This window comes from Lissotriton helveticus, chromosome 11 (genome assembly GCF_964261635.1).
Source record: "Lissotriton helveticus chromosome 11, aLisHel1.1, whole genome shotgun sequence".
NCBI classification, from domain to species: Eukaryota; Metazoa; Chordata; class Amphibia; order Caudata; family Salamandridae; genus Lissotriton; species Lissotriton helveticus.
In genome coordinates this window covers 549,100,645-549,121,115 of record NC_136072.1, presented here as the reverse complement: position 1 = coordinate 549,121,115, position 20,471 = coordinate 549,100,645, and the positions used below count along the sequence as shown (strand labels likewise).

The 20,471-nt window shown below is 45.9% G+C and overlaps 1 protein-coding gene across 5 annotated transcripts in view; it reads left to right on the top strand.

The window, feature by feature from the left end:
* The window catches only part of SORBS3 (sorbin and SH3 domain containing 3), a 349,900-nt gene that overhangs the window by 310,911 nt on the left and 18,518 nt on the right, over positions 1 to 20,471 (top strand). For all 5 annotated transcript variants that reach the window (XM_078666295.1, XM_078666296.1, XM_078666292.1 and 2 more), the window contains one exon: positions 3,652 to 3,758. In XM_078666295.1, coding sequence (XP_078522421.1) covers positions 3,652 to 3,758 — 107 coding nt within the window. The remainder of the gene's footprint in view (positions 1 to 3,651; positions 3,759 to 20,471) is intronic.

Genomic DNA, 20,471 nt, shown 5'->3' with positions numbered 1-20,471 from the left:
GACTAAACACATTGAGCAATTTGATCTCCTCAACACCCACCAGTCAGGCTTCCGAGCAGGACACAGCACAGAAACTGCCATGACTCACATAATTGACGACGCACTTCAAATGCTAGACCAAAACGACACCTGCCTCCTCATCCTACTAGATCTCTCTTCAGCATTCGACACCGTTAAACATGAGAATCTACTAGAACTACTAAACACAAGAATGGGTTTATCTGGAACTGTCCTCAAGTGGTTCACTTCCTTTCTTCACAACAGGTCGCAGAAATTCAAGAGCAACAACCTGATGTCCTCGCCAATACCTGTAACGCTAGGCGTCCCCCAAGGATCCTCTCTATCCCCAAATTTGTTCAACCTAGTCATGGAACCTCTCACCTCCCTGCTACATGCATCCAACGTAAACTTTCACATGTACGCCGATGACACTCAGCTATATCTCAAGCTACAATCCCCCAAAGACATCTTGCGTCTGAACTCAACGATCAGACGCACCCAATCTTGGTTGGCTGATAACCACCTCAAACTCAACGCTATGAAGACTGAGTTCCTTCTGATCTCACCTCCCACGAAAATATCTACCACACAAACATGGCTTAAGCACCTAACAGCACTCAATGTCCAACCGACCATAGTGGATTCAGCAAAATCCTTAGGCATAACACTTGACACCAACCTCAACATGCAGCAACATATCAGCAAGGCAACAAAGGGAGCGAACTTCCAGATCAATACTCTGAGGAAACTTAAACCCTACCTCCCAGCCAAAGACTTCCAAACAGCAGTACAAGCGCTAGTCATCCCACGTATTGAATACGGCAGCACCGCCCTCTGCGGACTCCCCCTAACTACTACCGCACCACTAAGAGCTTCTCTGAATGCTGCAGCGAGACTCATCACTGGGTCAAAAAAGCACTCCCATATTACCCCTGACTTGAAATCCCTGAACTGGCTGCCTTTTGAAGCCAGAATACATCTGAAAATCGCCTGCATGACACACAAGGCGGTACACCTAAACTCACCCGGCTACCTCGCTCAGAAACTGACAATCTCTGGGGGTATTAGAAACACGAGAGGCACAAAGAATCTTCTGCTGAAACCTCGAAGATTCAAGAAGGAAAAAACATACAAGCGCTCCTTCTCAGGATTGGCGCCTAGGATTTGGAACTCACTCCCTCCCGAAACCAGGCTTATCTCCTCCACTACACTATTTAAAAAGGAAGTAAAAGCTATCCTCATGGCTAAATACACTTGATCTACTATCTCGAACTCTGTTAACACCCTGCACCGATCTGTACTACATGTTTGACCCATTTACTTATTTGTATGAGCTGTCTTATTACTCTCGTGATGGGCTTTGTAGCCACCTATTTGTACTGTATGATCTAGTGATTTATTGTTTGACTATGTTCCCTCATGTACCCCTCTATGTAAAGCGCTCTGATATCTGTGAAGATCTTGTTCGCGCTATATAAAACTTTGAAAATAAAATAAAATAAATAAATACTTTATGAAACCTCTATTAATTAATGCACTGAAGAGGTCTATGTCTGTAACCAGAGAGCCACGGAACAGAATGCTGGTTAAAGCAGTGGAGAATAATTAGGGGCTAACACTGGCTAAACCGGGCCTGTGTTATGTCCCTTTAAAAAATACACACTTCACAGCTCAGATGGTAACTCCTTTCCAATACCTCTAGAAATCGGTGTCATCACGAAGTGTCAAGTGATTCCATTAATCAAAGCCAATTCCGGCTTCCGAGCTCCCTTTACATTTGCAGATTGACCCGTTGTGCACATTTACATTTCTTTCACGTAAGTAGGCACCCTGGCGAGAAGGCTTGTTTAGCTGTCTGCTTGTCTCCAGTTTCACAGCCCACAAGACTCTCTCCCTTACACTTCAGCTGAATCATTTCTGCTCTTGTAATTAACCGTCCCGGGATGGCTATCTTTTCACGGAAAGCAGGGGGCACTGTTTTCCTTAAATTAAAGAATGGGCACGTTGTGCCCCTCCGATTCTGCCCACTTTGACCACTGAACTGGGGACATAAGTGCACATGGAGTGCAACGCTGGAAATGGCTACTTGGCTCTACCTTAGGACACGTAGAGCCAAATAGTCTTTTACAGGGCCAGCTACTGGCCAAGACTGTGTTTATGAGAGACCACGGACCTTGTGGAGGGAAGGCAAACCGGTGCTCTTACAGCAACTCTGTGGAGGTGGAGCCAAACACTGTTTTTCCAGTAATAGCTAAAGTAGCATTCCCTGGGGGAGGTTAAGAGAGCTTTGCACCCTTTCACACCTTCCATGCTCATGACGAGCTCAGCTCGTCATGAGGCACGGTTGAGCTGTGCTCATGACGAGCTGAGCTCGTCATGACCGTTGGAACGTTCACACTCGGGGATAATTTCCCCGCTGTGCTGAATGTTCCAAAACGCGTGTGGTCGTGACGAGCTCCGCTCGTCATGAGTGCAGCTCCACTGTGCCTCATGAAGAGCGGAGCTCGTCACAAGCACAGCGGCCCCGCGCGCGGCCCCCCTCCCCCCGCACAGCAGGTGAAAACACCCCGCAGCGAAGGGGTTAAGAGACACCTGGAGAGGGAGAGCTCTCTGACAAATGTGGACCTGAAATGCAGAGCCTGGGCAAGTAAATCCAAGGACTGCTTTTATGGTGACATCTGCTGGCCACATGGAGAAGTGCTGATGAATTTACAAGTACATGCCTTACAGAGGACGCCTGCTGGAGTCTCTGCAGGCCCTAACCAGAGGCCGAAAGCCTCCTGGGATGCGGGCCCTGGTGTCCTGCCAGCCGGGCCGGCGGTGCTGCTGGGGCGACAGACTAGGTTCTGCTCCTACAGATGCATGTCGGCATGAGTTGAAGTGACCACCTTTAGTGCAGCTTGGGCTGGGATTCCGGTGGATGTAATTCAGACCCCAGTGATGGAGAGCCAGGTACCACTCTATAGAAACACATACTGGTCTGTGTTTAATCTGTTCTTGCTTCATACTGGTCAGTGCTCCCCGTCAGTCACTGCCCCCTGTCTAGCAGGCATGTAAAAGCATTTCACTTCCACCACTAATATGCGGGCATTTTTTAATGTCCCTTGTTTGCTGTAAATAGAACAAGCCATCAGAAATAAAAAAAAATTCTAAGTAATCGAGGACGGGGGTAGAGCATTGAATCATCCTCTTCTACGATATTTGGAGTTTCTTAGTGCGAGATTCAAGCTGCAAAACTATTTTTACAGGTAAGTAGCTGGTATAGTATTTCTATACCTCACCTCCAAGTTTCAAGGGAAGCAAAGAAATACATAATTCAGGAGGCATAGACACATTGAGGTGCTTGGATGGTTAGATCACCGCGAATAGAAATGCTGTTGAAGTTATAAGGCCTATAGGAAGAGGTAAGTCAAGTCCAAGCCTTTTAAATGCCTTTGTGAAAGAGGTAAACAGTCGTTGCTACCAAAGTTGTGAATGCTGCTGAAATGATAGCCTGCTCTTACAGTGACATCTGCTGGTTAAAACTGGGAGTGCTGCTGGAAAATATATCCTGCTCTTATAGTGCATCTGCTGGTTGAGCCTGTGGGTGCGGCTGAAGGAAATCTAAAGAGCAAACACTAAGCCCTCTCTTGTCTGACTCTTGTCCTGCAGGTACCGAGCACTTTACCACTACAGCCCTCACAATGAGGATGAGCTGGAGCTCATGGAAGGTGACTTGGTGGACGTCATGCAGCAATGCGATGATGGCTGGTTTGTAGGTGAGTGACCAGACAACACACGGTGTGATTGCTATGATGTATTGTAAGCAGCAGTACCCTCAGTACCTGCTTCTGGAAAGAGCGGCGGTGCTGTCTGTTGTTGTGCATGGGTGTGAAATGCACGGGTGTGAAGGCGGTGAAGATGTGCTGAGTATGGTGTATGGAGTGGTGTAGATCTGTTGGCCCTGTGGGATGGTGTGACACAGGTTGCTGTTGTTAGGCTGTGCGACTCTGGCGGTGGCCACCGATGTAGGAACACAGGCTCCGCCAGGTTCATACTGTAAGATACTAGGACTGATTTAGGACCACCTACTTTGGAGGAATGTGTAAGAGTGACACTGAGGGTTTGTTACTCGAATTTGTAGAATCCACAATCCAGCCAACATATCCTTAAAACAACCTCTGGGACCTGGAGTCAGTTGTAGATGCATGTGCTGTGCAGTGCTGTGCACAACCAATTTGACTGTTTTATCCATCAATTTGAGGGTGCGTCTGTCATCATACTCATTGTAATGTTGACCCAAATCCCACAGTCCCCCTCGTTGCAGCTCAATCATCGAATTAATTTATCCATCATCAAGTGTGGTCCTGCACACTAAGCCCAGAAAAAAAGAAATGAAAGGTGCAGTCTGTGTTGAGTGCATTTTATTTTTGGGGGAAAAACCATAGGAAGCCATATTGGACATGCATACAGTCAGTGCTTTAAATGGGCCGGTACTCACCGGTACTTCCAATTTTTTTTACCCCCAGTGCCGGCAATTCTCTGGAGCCAGGGAGAGTACCCGTACCCTGATCCACAGCACGGCAGGCTCAGGTTAGGTTTCTCCTCCAGTTCAGGGCAGATTCCGCTTTGCTTCCGAGGAGCGTGTAATTAACTGAGCCGTGAAGTAGCCTTTTGCAGAGTTGCTGGTGAAGATTCCAGCAGTGCCCATTTGAATGTCCCCACGGGGGACAAACCCAGGGGCTTTTGTCACACTGTGAGACAAACCCAGGGGCTTGCGTCCCACTGTGATTATCAGGACAGAGTCTCTAAACAGACCCTGCACTGTCAATCAGGTGCGCAGCGACCATTTGGGGGAAAGTTCCATCATGGCTTTCAATATGTGTAATGAGTTAATCTGTTTTATTGACATATATGCATTACTCATGGGTTTTGATATGTGCTGCAACTGGTACGGAAGTCATTATGTATGGTCATATCTTGCCCTTAGCCCCGCCCCTAGCTTCGCCCTTTTGCCACACCTCTATTTTAATGAGTACCTGCACTTATTTTTTCCCATTTAACGCACTGCATACGGTCAGGAGCCAACTGCGATGCTTCCAGGTGGAATGTCTCAAGCTCTATACTGGATGCATTTAACTGCCTGCATTTGTGTGCATGGGAGCCTGGCATGCAGGGGCTGCAGCACCGAAGGTGCCATGCATCACTGAGGGCAGGAGTCTGTCTACAAGTCATAGGTCAAAGGCCGGTGCAAAAAGCCGCTTGATGTGTGACTAGCAGGACACAAGGGCCTTATTCCCCAGGGTGCCTTTCTGACCCAGGGTTAGAGTTCCCAGATACTCCAGACTATCCGGTCTACATTTAGATTAGGGCTTATGGCAAATGCCAATGACCCGGATGGGCAATTCAGCAGAAACATATTGGCTATCTTATAATTAAGGACTTTAGGGATTAATTCCCATAAATTCCTGTTCATTTCTAACCTGACAGTGGCTAGTAAATAAAAGGAATCAAATTTCTTCCAAGTAACTTTATAAAATTATCTTTGCCCATTCTAAAAAGATCCTCGGATACCAGAATTGCAGGCGTCTCACGATCGCAGAAAAGATCTCCAAAAAGTGCTCCTTTTATTGATCCAGTTGGGTTTTGCACACTCCATCCAACGTGGAGTATGGCCAATGATGAAGCATACAAAAAACGAACATTGGGGGAGGGTCCAAGGGCTAGATTAACGACCCATACAGACACGCGCCCAAATACTACTTAATGATAACAACAAAAAGTGTCTGTTGGTCAATCAACAAAAGGGGGGTTCAACAGTGCAAAATGTGTAACCAACATCACACAATTCCTAAGTTTAGAAAAAGTGCCCACCACACGGTACCGCCCTATTCACCATCTGGGCTCTCCTTTACCCAGGAGGGCGGTACCGTGTGGGAACTGATGGGCACTTTTTCTAAACTTAGGAATTGTGTGATGTTGGTTACACATTTTGCACTATTTGCTCAGTTATTTTGTTTTGGTTGCGCTACACTCTAGTAATCACAGTTGAACCCCCCTTTTGTTGTTTGACCAACAGACACTTTTTGTTGTTATCAATGATGAAGCATGCCACCTAGGCAGATGAAGGTTTGTGTGTCCTGAAAAGGAGACTCTCTGGATTTGAAAAAAGGCAAAAAAGGAAACATTTACTTTTTGAGTCAATTATACAGAATGTCACATTTTAGTCTAAGGTGCAACACATAGCACAGCATTTGAAACAGGTTTTCTGTTCGTGATGCTATTAAATACGAATGCGATAACATGCACTGAAGTGGCCCCACACCACTAGTGTATTAAACCTGAAACCTTTATTGTATCCGGTCAACTTGGTATATTACATTTACCTGGCCAGCCCACCTGTGTTGATGGCCAACATGGTGACAAAAACAAGTTGTACTTTCTGACACCATCCACTAGATGGCAGAGAGCGGGAAGAATTTGAGCTACAACAAAAGCAATCGGTTACCAGCTCAACCACTGGAATTATGCAACAGAGGAAGACCAAATTATACTGCAGCGTTGACTAAATTACATAGCAATAAAAGGCAGATTATGCGGTTTAAACTGCTCATTTTGTGTTCGTATTACCTCCCTATTCTGGCATTTTTGCACGTTAACACTTTCTGGGCAAATGGTTCACACCTTATTAGTACTGTTTTGGCACTCCAATACCGAAATAAGCAACAGAAAGTCACGAGTCAGCCTTTGCTAAGGTCCTCCCACTACACAGCAACACGTGTAGCTGGGTTTTCAGTATCTTTTTATCCATTTGAGCTACAAACATTTTATTTGCTGAAATCTATAATCATACAGCAGTTGATGGATTATCTGGCAAATTCAACAAATCCATAATCATGCGTAAATTACCCCAGCCTCAAATTTGAATAATCCCAGGGAAGTAATATTTTTATTTTTGCGAACTGGATAATTTATTATGCTGCCTCTAATAAAACAGGTTAAGAGAGTAGGTGAAGTTAAAATATGTCTGTTTGATCACTTAAAATCTTTACAATAAAAAGCAATAAAAGTGCTGAATTAATACTAGTCGTTTAAAATGTCAATAAAACCATATGATTTAAATAATCAGCCATATTTTTCTTTTTTGTATATCAATGAGAAGGCAAGATGGTAAAATTAGTTGGACAAAAAGGCATTGGCGAGGTGAACAGGGTGAGGGATGCTTTGTTGGCACTGTCCAAGGAGGTGTTTATTTTCTCAATCAGGAAGTGGTTGTCCAAGGAGGTGTCTATTTCCTCAATCAGGAAGTGGTTGTCCAAGGAGGTGTCTATTTTCTCAATCAGGAAGTGGTTGTCCAAGGAGGTGTCTATTTCCTCAATCAGGAAGTGGTTGTTCAAGGAGGTGTCTTTTTTCTCAATCAGGAAGCAGTTATCAGTCTGTTTTAGGGCAGGTTGGGATAATAGCCCCTGGTGATGTTTTCTGCCTTTATGAGTGTCCTTTCCACACCATGGATGTACTTAACTATTCTAGCATGGAACTCGCGTCCAATGAGTTGAAGCAGGTCAAGATAGCTTCCCTGCTGGTGCGCACCCCTTTCTGTTTTCAATGGGGGCGCAAAAGGTTCCGGCAAATTCCTAGTGTGGTTGTACAAGGACAAATGATGGGGACCAGGTTTTCGACTTCCAAGCCACATAGCTTGCAGGCCGCGTCTCTTGCTGTCCTCATCCAGTGCTTGATAAATGGTAGCCGCGGGATTTAGCCCAGTTGACAAAGCAAGAATTGTTTTTTTGTCTTGGGATTTAGAGCTTTCGCAAGGTACTGCTAAGGTCTCAGGGATGTGTAGCTGTTCAGTACGACCCAGGCGTGTTGGCGTTTCGCTAGGGCTGCCCTATCCTCTAACTGTGCTGACATTTTAGATGGTTTTGATGATGCCTTTTTGAATTAGTCTTGATTTGCTGAGGTCAGCCACAATTCCTTCAGGCCTAGCAGTTCCATGGTATCATTGAGATATTTGTTAAAAGGCGAACATTGCTTTTTTGCAATCTCCTCCCAAACGTAGTAATTAATGGCATTGGGCTCTGCGTTTTTTAGCTTATAGCAGAGAGCGGCAAAGGCTGCTCCTCTTGTGGGAGACTGCTTTATTAGCCCAACCTCTAGCCTGATTTGTGCTGGTGAAGTGCTTTGGTGGAGAAGAAAGATTCGCCTGTATATGCGAATTAAGATTTTATCCAGGACTGAGGTGTTGCTGCCTCTCAAAGCTTCACACCCATCTAACAAATTGTGATTCGTTTTTCTGAATTTGCTTTTATATCCAACTTTAATGCTTAAGGAAAACTGCTCCTATCTAGTCCACGGTTTCACCACAAGTTCTCTCCCTAGGATGATGAAAATGACCGTGAGGTATGCCAAGTGTTCCAAAGACCTCAACATGAGGAATAGGAATAGCTTGGCTTGGATAGCAGAAAAAGAGGTGGCAATTGACTGAGTGAATAACTACAATTACTTCAGAAGATAAAATCACACCAAGAAAGAGTTTTACAGCAAGACTTTTTTAAATGAGGGAAAGACTAAACCAAAATGCCCAAGAACACTGCCCAGATGAAGTTCATCATCCTTTATTTTTTTATTTTTAGAGTTTTATATAGCGCGAACTAGACCCGAGACATCGGGTATCAGAGCGCTTTACATGAGCACCAGTTTCGTTACAGATAGACACATTCATTGTTGTTAGGCAAGAGAAGATTAAGTGATTTGCCCAGAATCACAGGCTGTTGAGGGTCTTGCCAAGACTCGAACCCGGTTCTCCAGCTTCGAGTTCGACAGCTCTAACCGCAAGGCTACATCCTCTTCTCTCTCCTTGCTGAAACAAAGCAGCAACAGGCAACTAACAGCCACCCTGATGCATGAAACATTAGTCTGGTATTTTAGTGCTATAGTGGGTGAAAAATATGTGTAATAAACGCCGAAATCTAGAGCAAGAAGATGGAGTCAAGTAGAAATAACTCAGCAGTAAAAACAAGCAAATCCAACATTTGTTACAACACCAAAACCATCATTAGTGACAACATGGCCTCTGCTACAGAATAATGCTCTACAATGGCTTTTAAACAGCTATTTCAATCTAGGCAAATCACTGATTTACCAATATTGAAGGGAAATCGATTGCTTCATGGATAACATGAACATGGACTAAAACCCTTTTGTAGGCCATATACAATTGAATGGGGATCCCATTGACTCACCTGGATGTAGGGGTCACAGATGAGAATTGTAGCTTAGTACCAACTGTATGAGGAGTGTGAACTACAGACGAGTTGTGTGAACTGAATAAGAAATAGGAACTGCATTATGACTTCGAGCTGATCAAAAATATAAACTATAAATGATTAATGTGAACTGCAGGGGAGTGTGAACTGCCTGGTGAGAAATAGGAACACTATGACATGCAGGGTCACAGGCATCTTTCTTTATAGGTTCTACATTCTATAATGTCATAAGACCATAACTTTGTTCACCAGCAAAAGAAATAGCTTCTTACAGCTCCCTCATGCATAAAGCCATGGCCCACTGGTGACACTGACTCTTCATAGGTGCTTTTTGCAAAAAAACACACAAGTGCACTCGAGTGCCCTTCAGAGCAGCCTGGTCATATTTCCCCTCAGCGAACATTACTAGACAGGCCATAAAACATTAAAGGCTACTGCAGCTTACTCACTGAGTGGGACAACGGCATGGTGACGAGTAGTTAGTTGCAGGTCAGTCGTGGGTACCGCCCTCAAAGAAAAGAAGACGCCAGAGACAAACAAAAGCAAAATCTGCACAAAGCTTTCCTGTTACTGGTAATCACCTTCTTCGGTACCTTAGGCCTGCTGCCATTGGGCTGGTGGCAATCTGGAGGAATCTGTAGTTCTCTTATCCAAAGACAGGATCCCCTTTACATCAATACTGCATTAGAAGGGCAGGCGGTGCCATAAGACTGTTACTGATACTCATTTCAATAAAGAGGTTTATATGGTTCAGGCTACAGGCCACAATCGAGTGGTACTAGTTTACGGCATCAATGCACCCCGCAGCAGTAACAGTGTTTTTGAAAGCAAATAGGCGACTTGCTACAAAGAATAGCCTAAGGGAGTCTTGCAACAAACAAACCTTTCTATGAGTCACAGCAAACATCTCATTTACCTCATCCAGTGGGTAGCTAGCTCACAATGCCAGGGTTACAGTAAAGTGTCAACCCCATGGTTCCTCAAAAATGGTTGCAAAGAAAGTACTGCGAAAGCAGAACAGAAGTACAAGAGATCGGCTGAGAAATGGGTAACACCTTCCAAGAAATGACACGCTCCGGAGGTATTTTGACCAGAGTACCACTCAGAGTGAGTTTGCACTTCTTACCACAACAACAATTTTTAGACAAAGGTCCCTTTCATGACTGGGAAAAGCTGTACCACTTTGACAAGTTCTTTTTCTTGGCATGCGCTATGTTTTTTCTCAAGTGAACTCGACAGTCTGAAAGACTAATAAAAATTCTCCACTTACTCTAGGTGATGGTCATTAGCAGAAGAACGGGGAAGCCCTTTCAGCCACAGTGAAGCCCCAACTTGAGCACAACTGGGTACTACCTGTTTATGCCACTGGGTATTAGTGGTGTTCAGGTCTCTGGGAGAACCTCCAAATGGAGAAAGTGACCTCACACACCCCCAAGGCCATCCTTAAAAGAAATGAAATTTGGGACTTTAAGCAGTCTCTCCGGTGTAAGGTGGTTACAGACCATGAGCAGTTAAGAAAGGCGGAGATACAAGCACAAAAATTAACTCTGTCATGTTTGCTATTAAATACTCGATCACTCGTTAAACATAAATATCAGATAGAATGCCTCCTACAGCTGGACAAGCCAGATATTGTCTTTTTGACAGAGACATGGACGGATGCCAGCTCGGACCCTGACTGGAATCTGGCCCTCCCTTCGGGATATGCGGTGGCAAACCAGGACAGGTGTGAAGGCAGAGGTGGTGGTATAGCTTTGATATATCGAGGCCATCTTAGATTGCGTACTGAACCTTTCACACTGCTCTCGGCAGAGGCGTTACAATTCTCATTTAAGCTTAATGATCGTTCTACGTTTCAAGGGCTTCGCCTATATCACCCCCCGGGCCTAGAACTGACTTTTCAAAAGCCCTCCTGAACTTCCTAGAAACATGCTTAGATTCGGAATCACTCACCATTTTGGGAGACTTTAATTTACATCTTGAGTTAGGGAGTAATACAGTCACAGCGAGACTTTTGGATAACTTGGCAGGATATGGTCTCTCCCAAATAGTATCGGAACCCACGCATCAGGCAGGGCATGCACTAGATGGGATCTTTACAAACGATTCAGAAATAATTATGTCTCTACCTTGGACTGACCATAAGATTATATATTTTGAAGTAACAAAAAATAAGCCTAGCCGACCTTCCGTTATCTATGCCACAAACGAGAGGGTCAGAAAAAGTGAATAAAATTCAGGGTAACGACTTGGAACAGGCACTGAATATAACCCCACCTATTTTAGGCAGGGACAATAATAAAGCGGCGGACCAGTTTGATAAATGGATCCGGGTAGCTGTAAATAGTATTGCACCTGAAACAAACAAAATAAGTAAAAGAGTCTCAGCAACCGCACCTTGGTACAGCCTTAACCTTAAATGCATGAAGATGAGCTGTAGCAGAAGTGAACAGACTTGGAGGACTGATTATAGCTCCAAGCATAAGCTCGCTTACAATGCGAATTTAGAAAAATATAAGATGGCCATTATTGAAGCAACCTATTTTAACTTTCTCCACGCACTTCACTACTCCACTCCACATACCCTCAGTCACCTAACGGCTTCATCAAAAGAACTCTGCCAAAGACCCCCTTTGCGTGTGCCTGTCGGGCATTGCAGCGCCGGCCCGACGAGGAGCACGCTCAATGATGAAGCATGACACCTCTCGGGGTGTGTGAGGGCACTTTCTCTATTTGGAGGTTCTCCCAGAGACCTGAACACCAGTAATACCCTTAGGAGGGGCACACCCACGCATTTAAACTATTATAAGGGAGTATGTGTGCTGGACCTGGCCAAAATACTCCTGGTTCCTCTGTTTCTAGTACTACTTGTACATCTCAGGTTCCGTGTACACTTAAACTGTTGGCAAAAATTCTAGTTCAATAATATAGGCTTTTTACCTACCCACCAGCTCTTCGTGGTAAATGTCCTTCCAGTCCCTCATAACTCGGGAACCTTGCTTATCTTCATGTGTGGGCTTTTTTGTGTGTGTGTACTGCAGGGATAAATGAAAATTGCCTATTTGGGTCACTGTTTGATTGGGTACTCAAGATGGAGGAAAAAAATATGGAAGAGTAAAACTGAAATCCTTTGAGATCCAAATGCAACCTATGGCATAACATTTCTTTTAAGGCCAGTGTTATGGATACTATAGTGCTGAGTGTGTATGTACTATAAAAATATGTTAGGAGTATGTGTGGCTGTAGAATCACATGCTATGCATACTCCTTCCAGCTATAAAAGCTGTTGTAGGAGGGTGGATACCTGACTATGGTTACCCCAGATTTTTTGCCTTGTGTTTAGCTGGTTTTCGACTTAGTTGGCCTGGGATCCTGCTAATCAGGGTCCCAGGCTATCTGCTCTCTCTTTAAAATGGACTCCATGTACCCTAGGTGCATAACTAATTGGATATTGAGTCACCTTATCAGCCCCTATACAGTGTACTATAGGTACCCAGGGGTATACAGCCTTTACAACGAAACTTTTACAACGAACTACCATTACAACGCAACTTTTACAACGCAAACTATTACAACGCATAGCGCTGGGGGGCGCTCTAGGATAGGGAATAGGTTTAATGTACTATCCAACACCTTCCCTACTATCCACGGGGACTGGAGTTGGAATAGTAAATTAAACTATTCACTATCCAGCGCCCAAAAGCATTATGCGTTGTAATGGTATGCGTTGTAAAACTTGCGATGTAAAGGTAGGCGTTGTAAAAGTATGCGTTGTAACGTCATACATCCGTACCCAGGGCATAGGTGCACCCAAGGCCTACCAGGGGCTGCAGCATATCTTTTGCCACCCCTGGCTGGCCATCCAAACAGACACAACTGGCTGATCACTCAGCTGGGGCAAGGTCGTGTAATCACCCCTTGCTTAGATATAGTATACCTATGTCTAAACCTATATCTGGACACATTTACACCTATAAGTCACTCCTATGGCAGGCCTTAACAATCCTGGAGGCAGAGTGCTTGGTTTTATGTGAGATGGTGCTCTAGCATGAGCTGAGCCTGTCTGCAGCTTTCGGAACCATGTCCTTATAGCTGTTCCAGGGTATTGCCATACCATATACTCTTAAGTGCATTATAATCCTCGCGGTTATTGCTAACTTTGGTTTGGCTTTATCAAAACATGTCGTGTAAGGTGTCATACACTTTGGAATACTACCCCCTCGCCAGTTCTGGCGACGGGGGTAGCATTCCACCCTTCTAGAGGGATAAGACATGTGGGTAACAGTAAACGCGGTTAACCAGAGCCTCAGCATCACAAAATGGATGCTGCTGCCACAGACACAAGTCTGGCCTCCTGCTGCTGACCGAAACTCCGGCAGGGGAGACCTGGACAAATGGTATCCTGTCACAGGGAGGTGTTACACCACCCCAGACAGGAGATAGTGGATGGAGGCAGGCAGGGCGAGTGAAACTAGACACTGCCTGGGGCTCACAAGGCTCCCCATGCATAGCCCAGCTCAAACTGGTGCTGGGGCACTCCAGCCCCAGCTCTGGCGCGAAACTGGACAAAGGGAAAGGGGTGTAACCACCCCTTCCTGGGTCCCACCCATAGGAGGGACCTAGCAGGTAATCCAGCCCCTTGATTTGGAATAAAGGTAGGAGCTGTGTCCATAGACTTAAGATAATCCTGACAAACTTTGAAACGAAATTCTGGACCCTTCGACATCCCACTCGACATGGAAGACTGAAGAATCTCCCTTGTGGTCAAGGAGTGACCACCATGTGCAAACAGGCACCATCCAGCGCCCAACGGTTTGCTTTGTTGCAGCTCCCGCCGGAGCTCGAGCAACAGAGATCGACAAGAACCGGATTCCCAGACATCCAACAGCCCGATCCACAGCCACAGCAAAGCTGAGACCCGTGGAGGGAACGTGAGATGTGGGACCGGCCATCTTGAAAAGACTGCGAAGTGCTTCCAGTGCAGCTCCCGAGGCACCCTCGAAGCTGTGCATTGGGGTTTGAGAAGCCCCAGCCCCGAGCAGCTTTTACACCGAAGATCACCCCTCCACACTCACCAAGTGCTGCGTGGGGCCCTTTTGAATTTTTCTGCTCGCCGCGTCTGTCCGGTCACTTGCCCGTTGGCTAGTGGTCACTACGACGATGAACCTTTGAATTTACACTGCTGGTCTGGTTGCTCCAGACTGGCCCTCGCTCCCCTGAAAAGGAGCAGCCTCTCTGACCTTGCTGGTCCGAGTAAGAAGCGATCTTCAAATCCTGCGTGGGTTGCATTTGCCAAGGCCTGTTGACTCCGATCCAGAAGCCGACACCGCCGACAGCGAGAGCCTTCGTGGGACAGTCCGTGATCCACTCTTGGTCATCGTCGATGCCCCCGAGTCCACGTGGCAGCGGAGACAAGCTTCTCGACAACCACCTGATTGCGCCCGACATTGCCTGGTTCCTGCCTGGTTCCTTCCTGGTTCCATCCTGGTCACTGGCTAGTGACCCATACTCTGTCCCCTCTGCTTTCTGGTACTCTACATCTTCGATCCACCCTTGGATCCAACCGGACTCTTCTCTCCTGGCCGCCTGCAGCATCTTCATCTCCAGGCTCCATTGAACTCCACGACGAAACCTGACACACTTTGACACCTATCCCCCGCTTCCTGTGGGTGAGGTAACAAGAGTACTCCGGTACTCCTGTAGTGTTTTACACCTCTAGTGTCCTAGTTTAAAGTGGGGAAGTTCTAGTCCAGTCGGAAGACTTCTAAAACAGTAACTTTGTAACTTTTACGCACCATTGACTTTGCATTGGTGCATGCGTGTGCTTTTAGCGCTGCACCCGAATCTCGCGGGCCCCTCCCGTCCTAACTACTGTTAGACCAGTGTAGCCCCAGCGATTCCCAAGGCCCTAGGCCTTACCATTGTTCGAGACGTGGTACTTATACCACTATATTAGTATATGGTTTAAGTGGCCACCGGCCCTATCCATAATTGTGCAACTTTTGTATCTTTAACTGTGCTTTTGTTTAAACGCTTGTGCCTCTGTCCTCATAAAGAGTACAGAGGATTATTCTAGTAATAAATACATATATTTTTATAATATATAACTTGTGTGGTGTACTTTCATTTGGTATTAAAAGGATTGCATATGGTAAAAAAGCTGGCTTCACATGCTCTCTTGAGTTAAGCCTAAGACTGCTTAGGCCTATGCTACCCCTAGGATGGCTTGTCTATAAGGTTGACTTACAATCACCACCATAAGCGTTGTTTGGACTGATACAAGGTGCTCACTAGAATAGTGAACATCATACATCAGGCCAACTTCTCACAGCTGCTTTTCTTCAAAGACGTTTCGAGTCATGGGATACTGTATGACTCCTCCTCTAGTCCGCAATACTCATTGGCAACGACTCCACCTTTATCGCCGTCCGGTTCAGATGTATTCAGTACCAGCTCCACGATCGATATGTTCCTTGTGCCTTTCACAGTCCTCTTTGTTCGCTTATCTTGACATCAATAATTGGAGAATAATCATTGTGCGTGGTGGGACAATTCCTCGACGGATCACGAACTATTGAATTGAGGTGAAGCCAGCCCATGCAATAGACCTAGGACTCAGTTGAGTCTTTATCGATCTCCAACAGGTCATACAATGTGGGCAGGTACTGGGTGCCTGAACATAGACCCTTCCGTTTTTGCCCACAGTGCTATGCCAAAAAGATTGGGCTGGTTACCATGGCGTCAACAAAATGTATCCCTCTCCTGAACTGGACAAGTCCTTCTAGGAGGCCTGGATTGCCTGTCTTCAAGAAGACCTTAAGGTACAGAAGGGAAAGGCGATGGGTGCACTTGAAGATGCAGCAACAGTTATCTGCCGATACAACGGATATCTTCGTTGAACAAGACTGCTTCAAAGCCAAAACAGAGGAAGCAAAGCCCTCCGGTGTACGGGCATAGATTTTATTTTCAATTGCTTCCAAATTGGAGGAATCAATGGGATACCTCTGGCATTGATGTGGGGGGGGAGGGATGTCAACAACAAAGTCAACGCCAAAACCTGCCAGGAATACCACCGTGCCAACAAGTGATTCTTCAAAGCCCCGTGCCCTAAACGCGCCCCATGCCCTAGCCGCCTTTGAGCCTAGGTAAGAGCAACACTCTCACAGGAGTCGGGTATCCAGCCCCATACACTTGAAAAGGAAAGCTTCATCACCTGGTGCACCACCGCCTTTGGGCTCCGGTCAATACCAAGACAAGTCTTCGAAGTCGAGTTAGCTACCAAGGAAGGGGTCGAAAACCACAACACTTCCAACAGCCTCGGCCATTAAAGCTGTGATGCTACGCCTTCAGTGCTGAAGCAGTACTCAGGGCCCAGTTCCTAAGCCCTTGATGCTGAAATGGAAGAGATTCGAGGCACTCATCTTTGAAAGGCTAGCAGAAGAACTGGATGGGCAAAGGTGGCTTTTCATCCATCCAGAGACGGAAGATTTTCTCAAACCCACCCAAGGAAATGCTTCAAGCAATTTGTCACCAGTCTCCAAGACATGGAGGCTTCCCTTCAAGAAAGAACTGTCCTTCAATGAACCTTGGCACACAGTGCCTAAGGGATACAAAGACTAATATACAAGCCCTCATTAACTGATTTTTGCATTGACGCACTCACCTCTACCTCCACCCCATTACTGCCTTTGCCTCTACTACGCCCACATTCTCCAACCCCTCCACCAAAGTCTCCAGAGGGATCAGTTCACTCTTTCTGTGACTCAGGGAGTCGTTATGGGGAGGGGTACGCATATGAACAACCGACTGTGACCGGGGTTGGGGATGAACTATAGGGCGACTACAGCGTTGACCCACAAGATGAGTAAGACCTCAAGCCTCATCCAACTAAGCCATCCCCTGATTATACTACTGCATATCGCGCAGTGATTCAGAGGGTGACCTGCCACCATAACGTTGAGGTGCACACCATCCACTATAATGATAACTTTTTGGTAGAAACTCTCTGAAATACTGAACGCACCGTTTACTTTCTACCAATTCTCATGGGCATGCCCAAGAGAATTTTAAGGATCCTTTCAGACCCAAAGTAGTTATACCAAGAGTAGAGCGGAAATTCAGGGCATCTCCCAATGACCGTCACTCAACAAGCCCTACAACGGGCGTCAATCCCTGGTCATAGGCGCAGTAACTGCCCTCGTCCCCCTCATCGCCCCTGCAACCCCTCACACAAATACACCTCCCCGCACAACTTGTCCCCCACCCTTCCGATTAACTCACTCAACTCTCCCCAACCTGACCTCAATCCCAGCTCGCAATCGCAACAGTCGCACCCACAACTCAACTTCTGACCTCGACACACTCACCCTTCTCCGCTCCTATGACCCAGCCCCCCAAAATTACACAGCCCCCCAAAATAACACAACAACCCCACACCTCAACATTCCAACGATACACTCAAACCCCCTTATACCCTCCACACTAAACAGCAGATTCTCCATCCCCAATAACCTTAGAAAAGTCCCTCTCTCTCTAGAACCATCTACCACCCTCAATACACCCCGTCTCAAATGCACTCTCCTCAACTGCAGATCGGCCACGAAACACTCCGCCGCCATTGCTGATCTCCTCTTATCGCTTGACCTTGACCTAATCATCCTGACTGAAACCTGGCTAACTGAATCTTCGACACCTATAATGGACATTCTGGTTCCTCCCAACTACCACATTATCAGGCTCGACAGAGCAGGCAAAATAGGTGGTGGAATTGTGTGCATCTACAGGAACAACCTCTCTGTTCAGAAAGTCAATTCCACCTCCCTACCATCCCCAACATCCTGGGAATACATCTGCCTTGACATTATTAGTGAGGGCAAACCGATATGCTCGCTTCACAGCATTTACCACCCACCCAGGGACAACTTCACCTTTTCCCAACAAATCATGGATATGATCTCAACCAATTCCGGAAGGCAGCTCACCCAAATATATCTTGGTGACTTCAACCTCCACTGGAACGATCGCAATGACGCGGTGGTAAATAGTCTTAAAAACTTCCTCGATGCCCTTAACCTCACCCAAATATGCAACAGCCCGACCCACGAGAAAGGTTCTATCCTAGACCTGATCATCTCCAAAGAGGACTCTATCCAACTCGAGTCCATCCAACCCTGTGACTGGTCAGATCATCATATTGTCACATTCTTTATCAATGAAAAAGTTAAAGTTAACCCGGCTCAACTCTCCAAGCCCAAAGTCTGGAAAAGAGACTTGAAAAAACTCAAAGCAGGAAGTTTGCCCCCTAATAGTTGCAACCTCCTACTGTGGTAAATAAATAATTAATTACCGGTACTATTTTTCTATACATTCAATAAAACAGATAGCTCAATAAATAAGAGGCAGGATCCGGGGAATCTGAGTTGAACAGGCTTTAATCAGGCATAAGGGAAGGGACAGGATCGGAACAGCCTGAAATAGAATGGCACGAGTGGCAGCTGCAACGTCTCATTAACAGTACATAGTATATATAGGAAAACATTATAATTGCATTGAATACAGTAGGCGTAACAAGTGACAAACGTAAGATAAGAATACATGGGCGTAAAAAGAAGGCGTGTACAAAGACATGTGATGAGAACGTTACAGAAGTGTCATAAAGTGGGTGGATACATGGAGGGGGCTACCTGGGCAGCTGGAACCTTTAACCTAGTGGTGCGCGCAAACGGACAATGACGTGTAACTGAGGAGAGCTGGGGGCTCTGACTTCTGCACTAGAAGAGGAGACTAAAGTCTGCGATGTCAGGACGACATGTACCTATAGCATATCTGGTATCTGGTGTTTGGAGTACATGTTGATAGAATCTAAAAGTTATCAGGGCAAAGGCTACTTGACACTATGACTGATGCATGCATATATTCTTCATGTATTGCGTGTGCTATGAATCTTCTATGGATATTAATTCAGTAATTCTCTTGCATGGAGACAGGAAGACTAGACTATAGCTGAAGCTGTTTATGCGGTTCGTTAGCTTAGGAATGTGAAGACGGAGAGCTGAACTGATAACTAGAGGCATAACATATTCTTGGCAGACAGGCAGGCAGAGCCAGGCCGGGCACCGCGCTGCGCGGCAGGAAGTAAGTGAAGGGTCAGGGATGCAGGTGGGGGCTGCATCGCTCCTCGGAGTGGGTTCAGGAGACTGGAGCTTGAATCTGGTGTTCAGGCCCTTTGAGGCCTAGAAACGGGGACAATGCGATGAATTAACGTGCACAATGTACAATGTTGGCAAAATAGGCCTAATACTCGTTGCTTTCACGAGAACTGGAAACTGGCATACTAACGTTGGACACAACTATAATTGCGTCTTTAATCGGTCATAGGGGGATATATGCATATCGATCATGCACATATAACATAGGATGGGGAACACGTAGGCACATATGACAAGGCAAAATTCAATTTTCCTCATTCCCTCCTTGTGCCCTACGTTTCCATCAGGAAACATCAATATTCATGATACCATCTATCTGTTCATAGAGCATCCTTTGCTCGTCTCGAATTGTCTTGGAACGGGACTTTGGACTTGGAATACAAGATGTAGCGCACAAGCCGCAAATCGCAGGGCCACATTGTAAACAGAGACAGCAACTGAATATGACTATTACTACTATACCTAGGAATGACAATACTTTCCATCCCCAGGCAGATATTATACTCCAGAGCCAACCGGACCATGTCCAGGTGCCTGGATTCTGGTGTAACTGATGGGCAATTTTATGAAGTCTGGTTATAGCTGAATAAACAGACGGTGCGTTATTAGGAATGAAAATGCAGCAACTAGATCCGATGACTCTACAAGCTCCTCCCCTATCGGCCAGTATGACGTCAAGGACGAGACGATTTTGGAGCACGACAAATCTCATAGCAGATTGCTCTTCGGTTAAGTTACCTAGAGCGGAAGTAGTCTCATTCACTACTGCTTCAAGGGTTCTGGTTAACCTACGTATTAACTTACTATTCTGGACAGGACCTATGAAGAAAAAGAAACCTTTATTGAAATCTTGATATTGTTCTAATGCAGTTTCAGTTTGATCGACAATTGGGGACTCAGTCTCCCTTCTATGTCTAACGTGTACTAGATGTGTGTTTCTGTGATAATCGGATGGGGCTAGGAAAACTGGTGGCAGTAGGAAGGCAATGTAACATGTTCCATCCCAATCGAGGGGCAG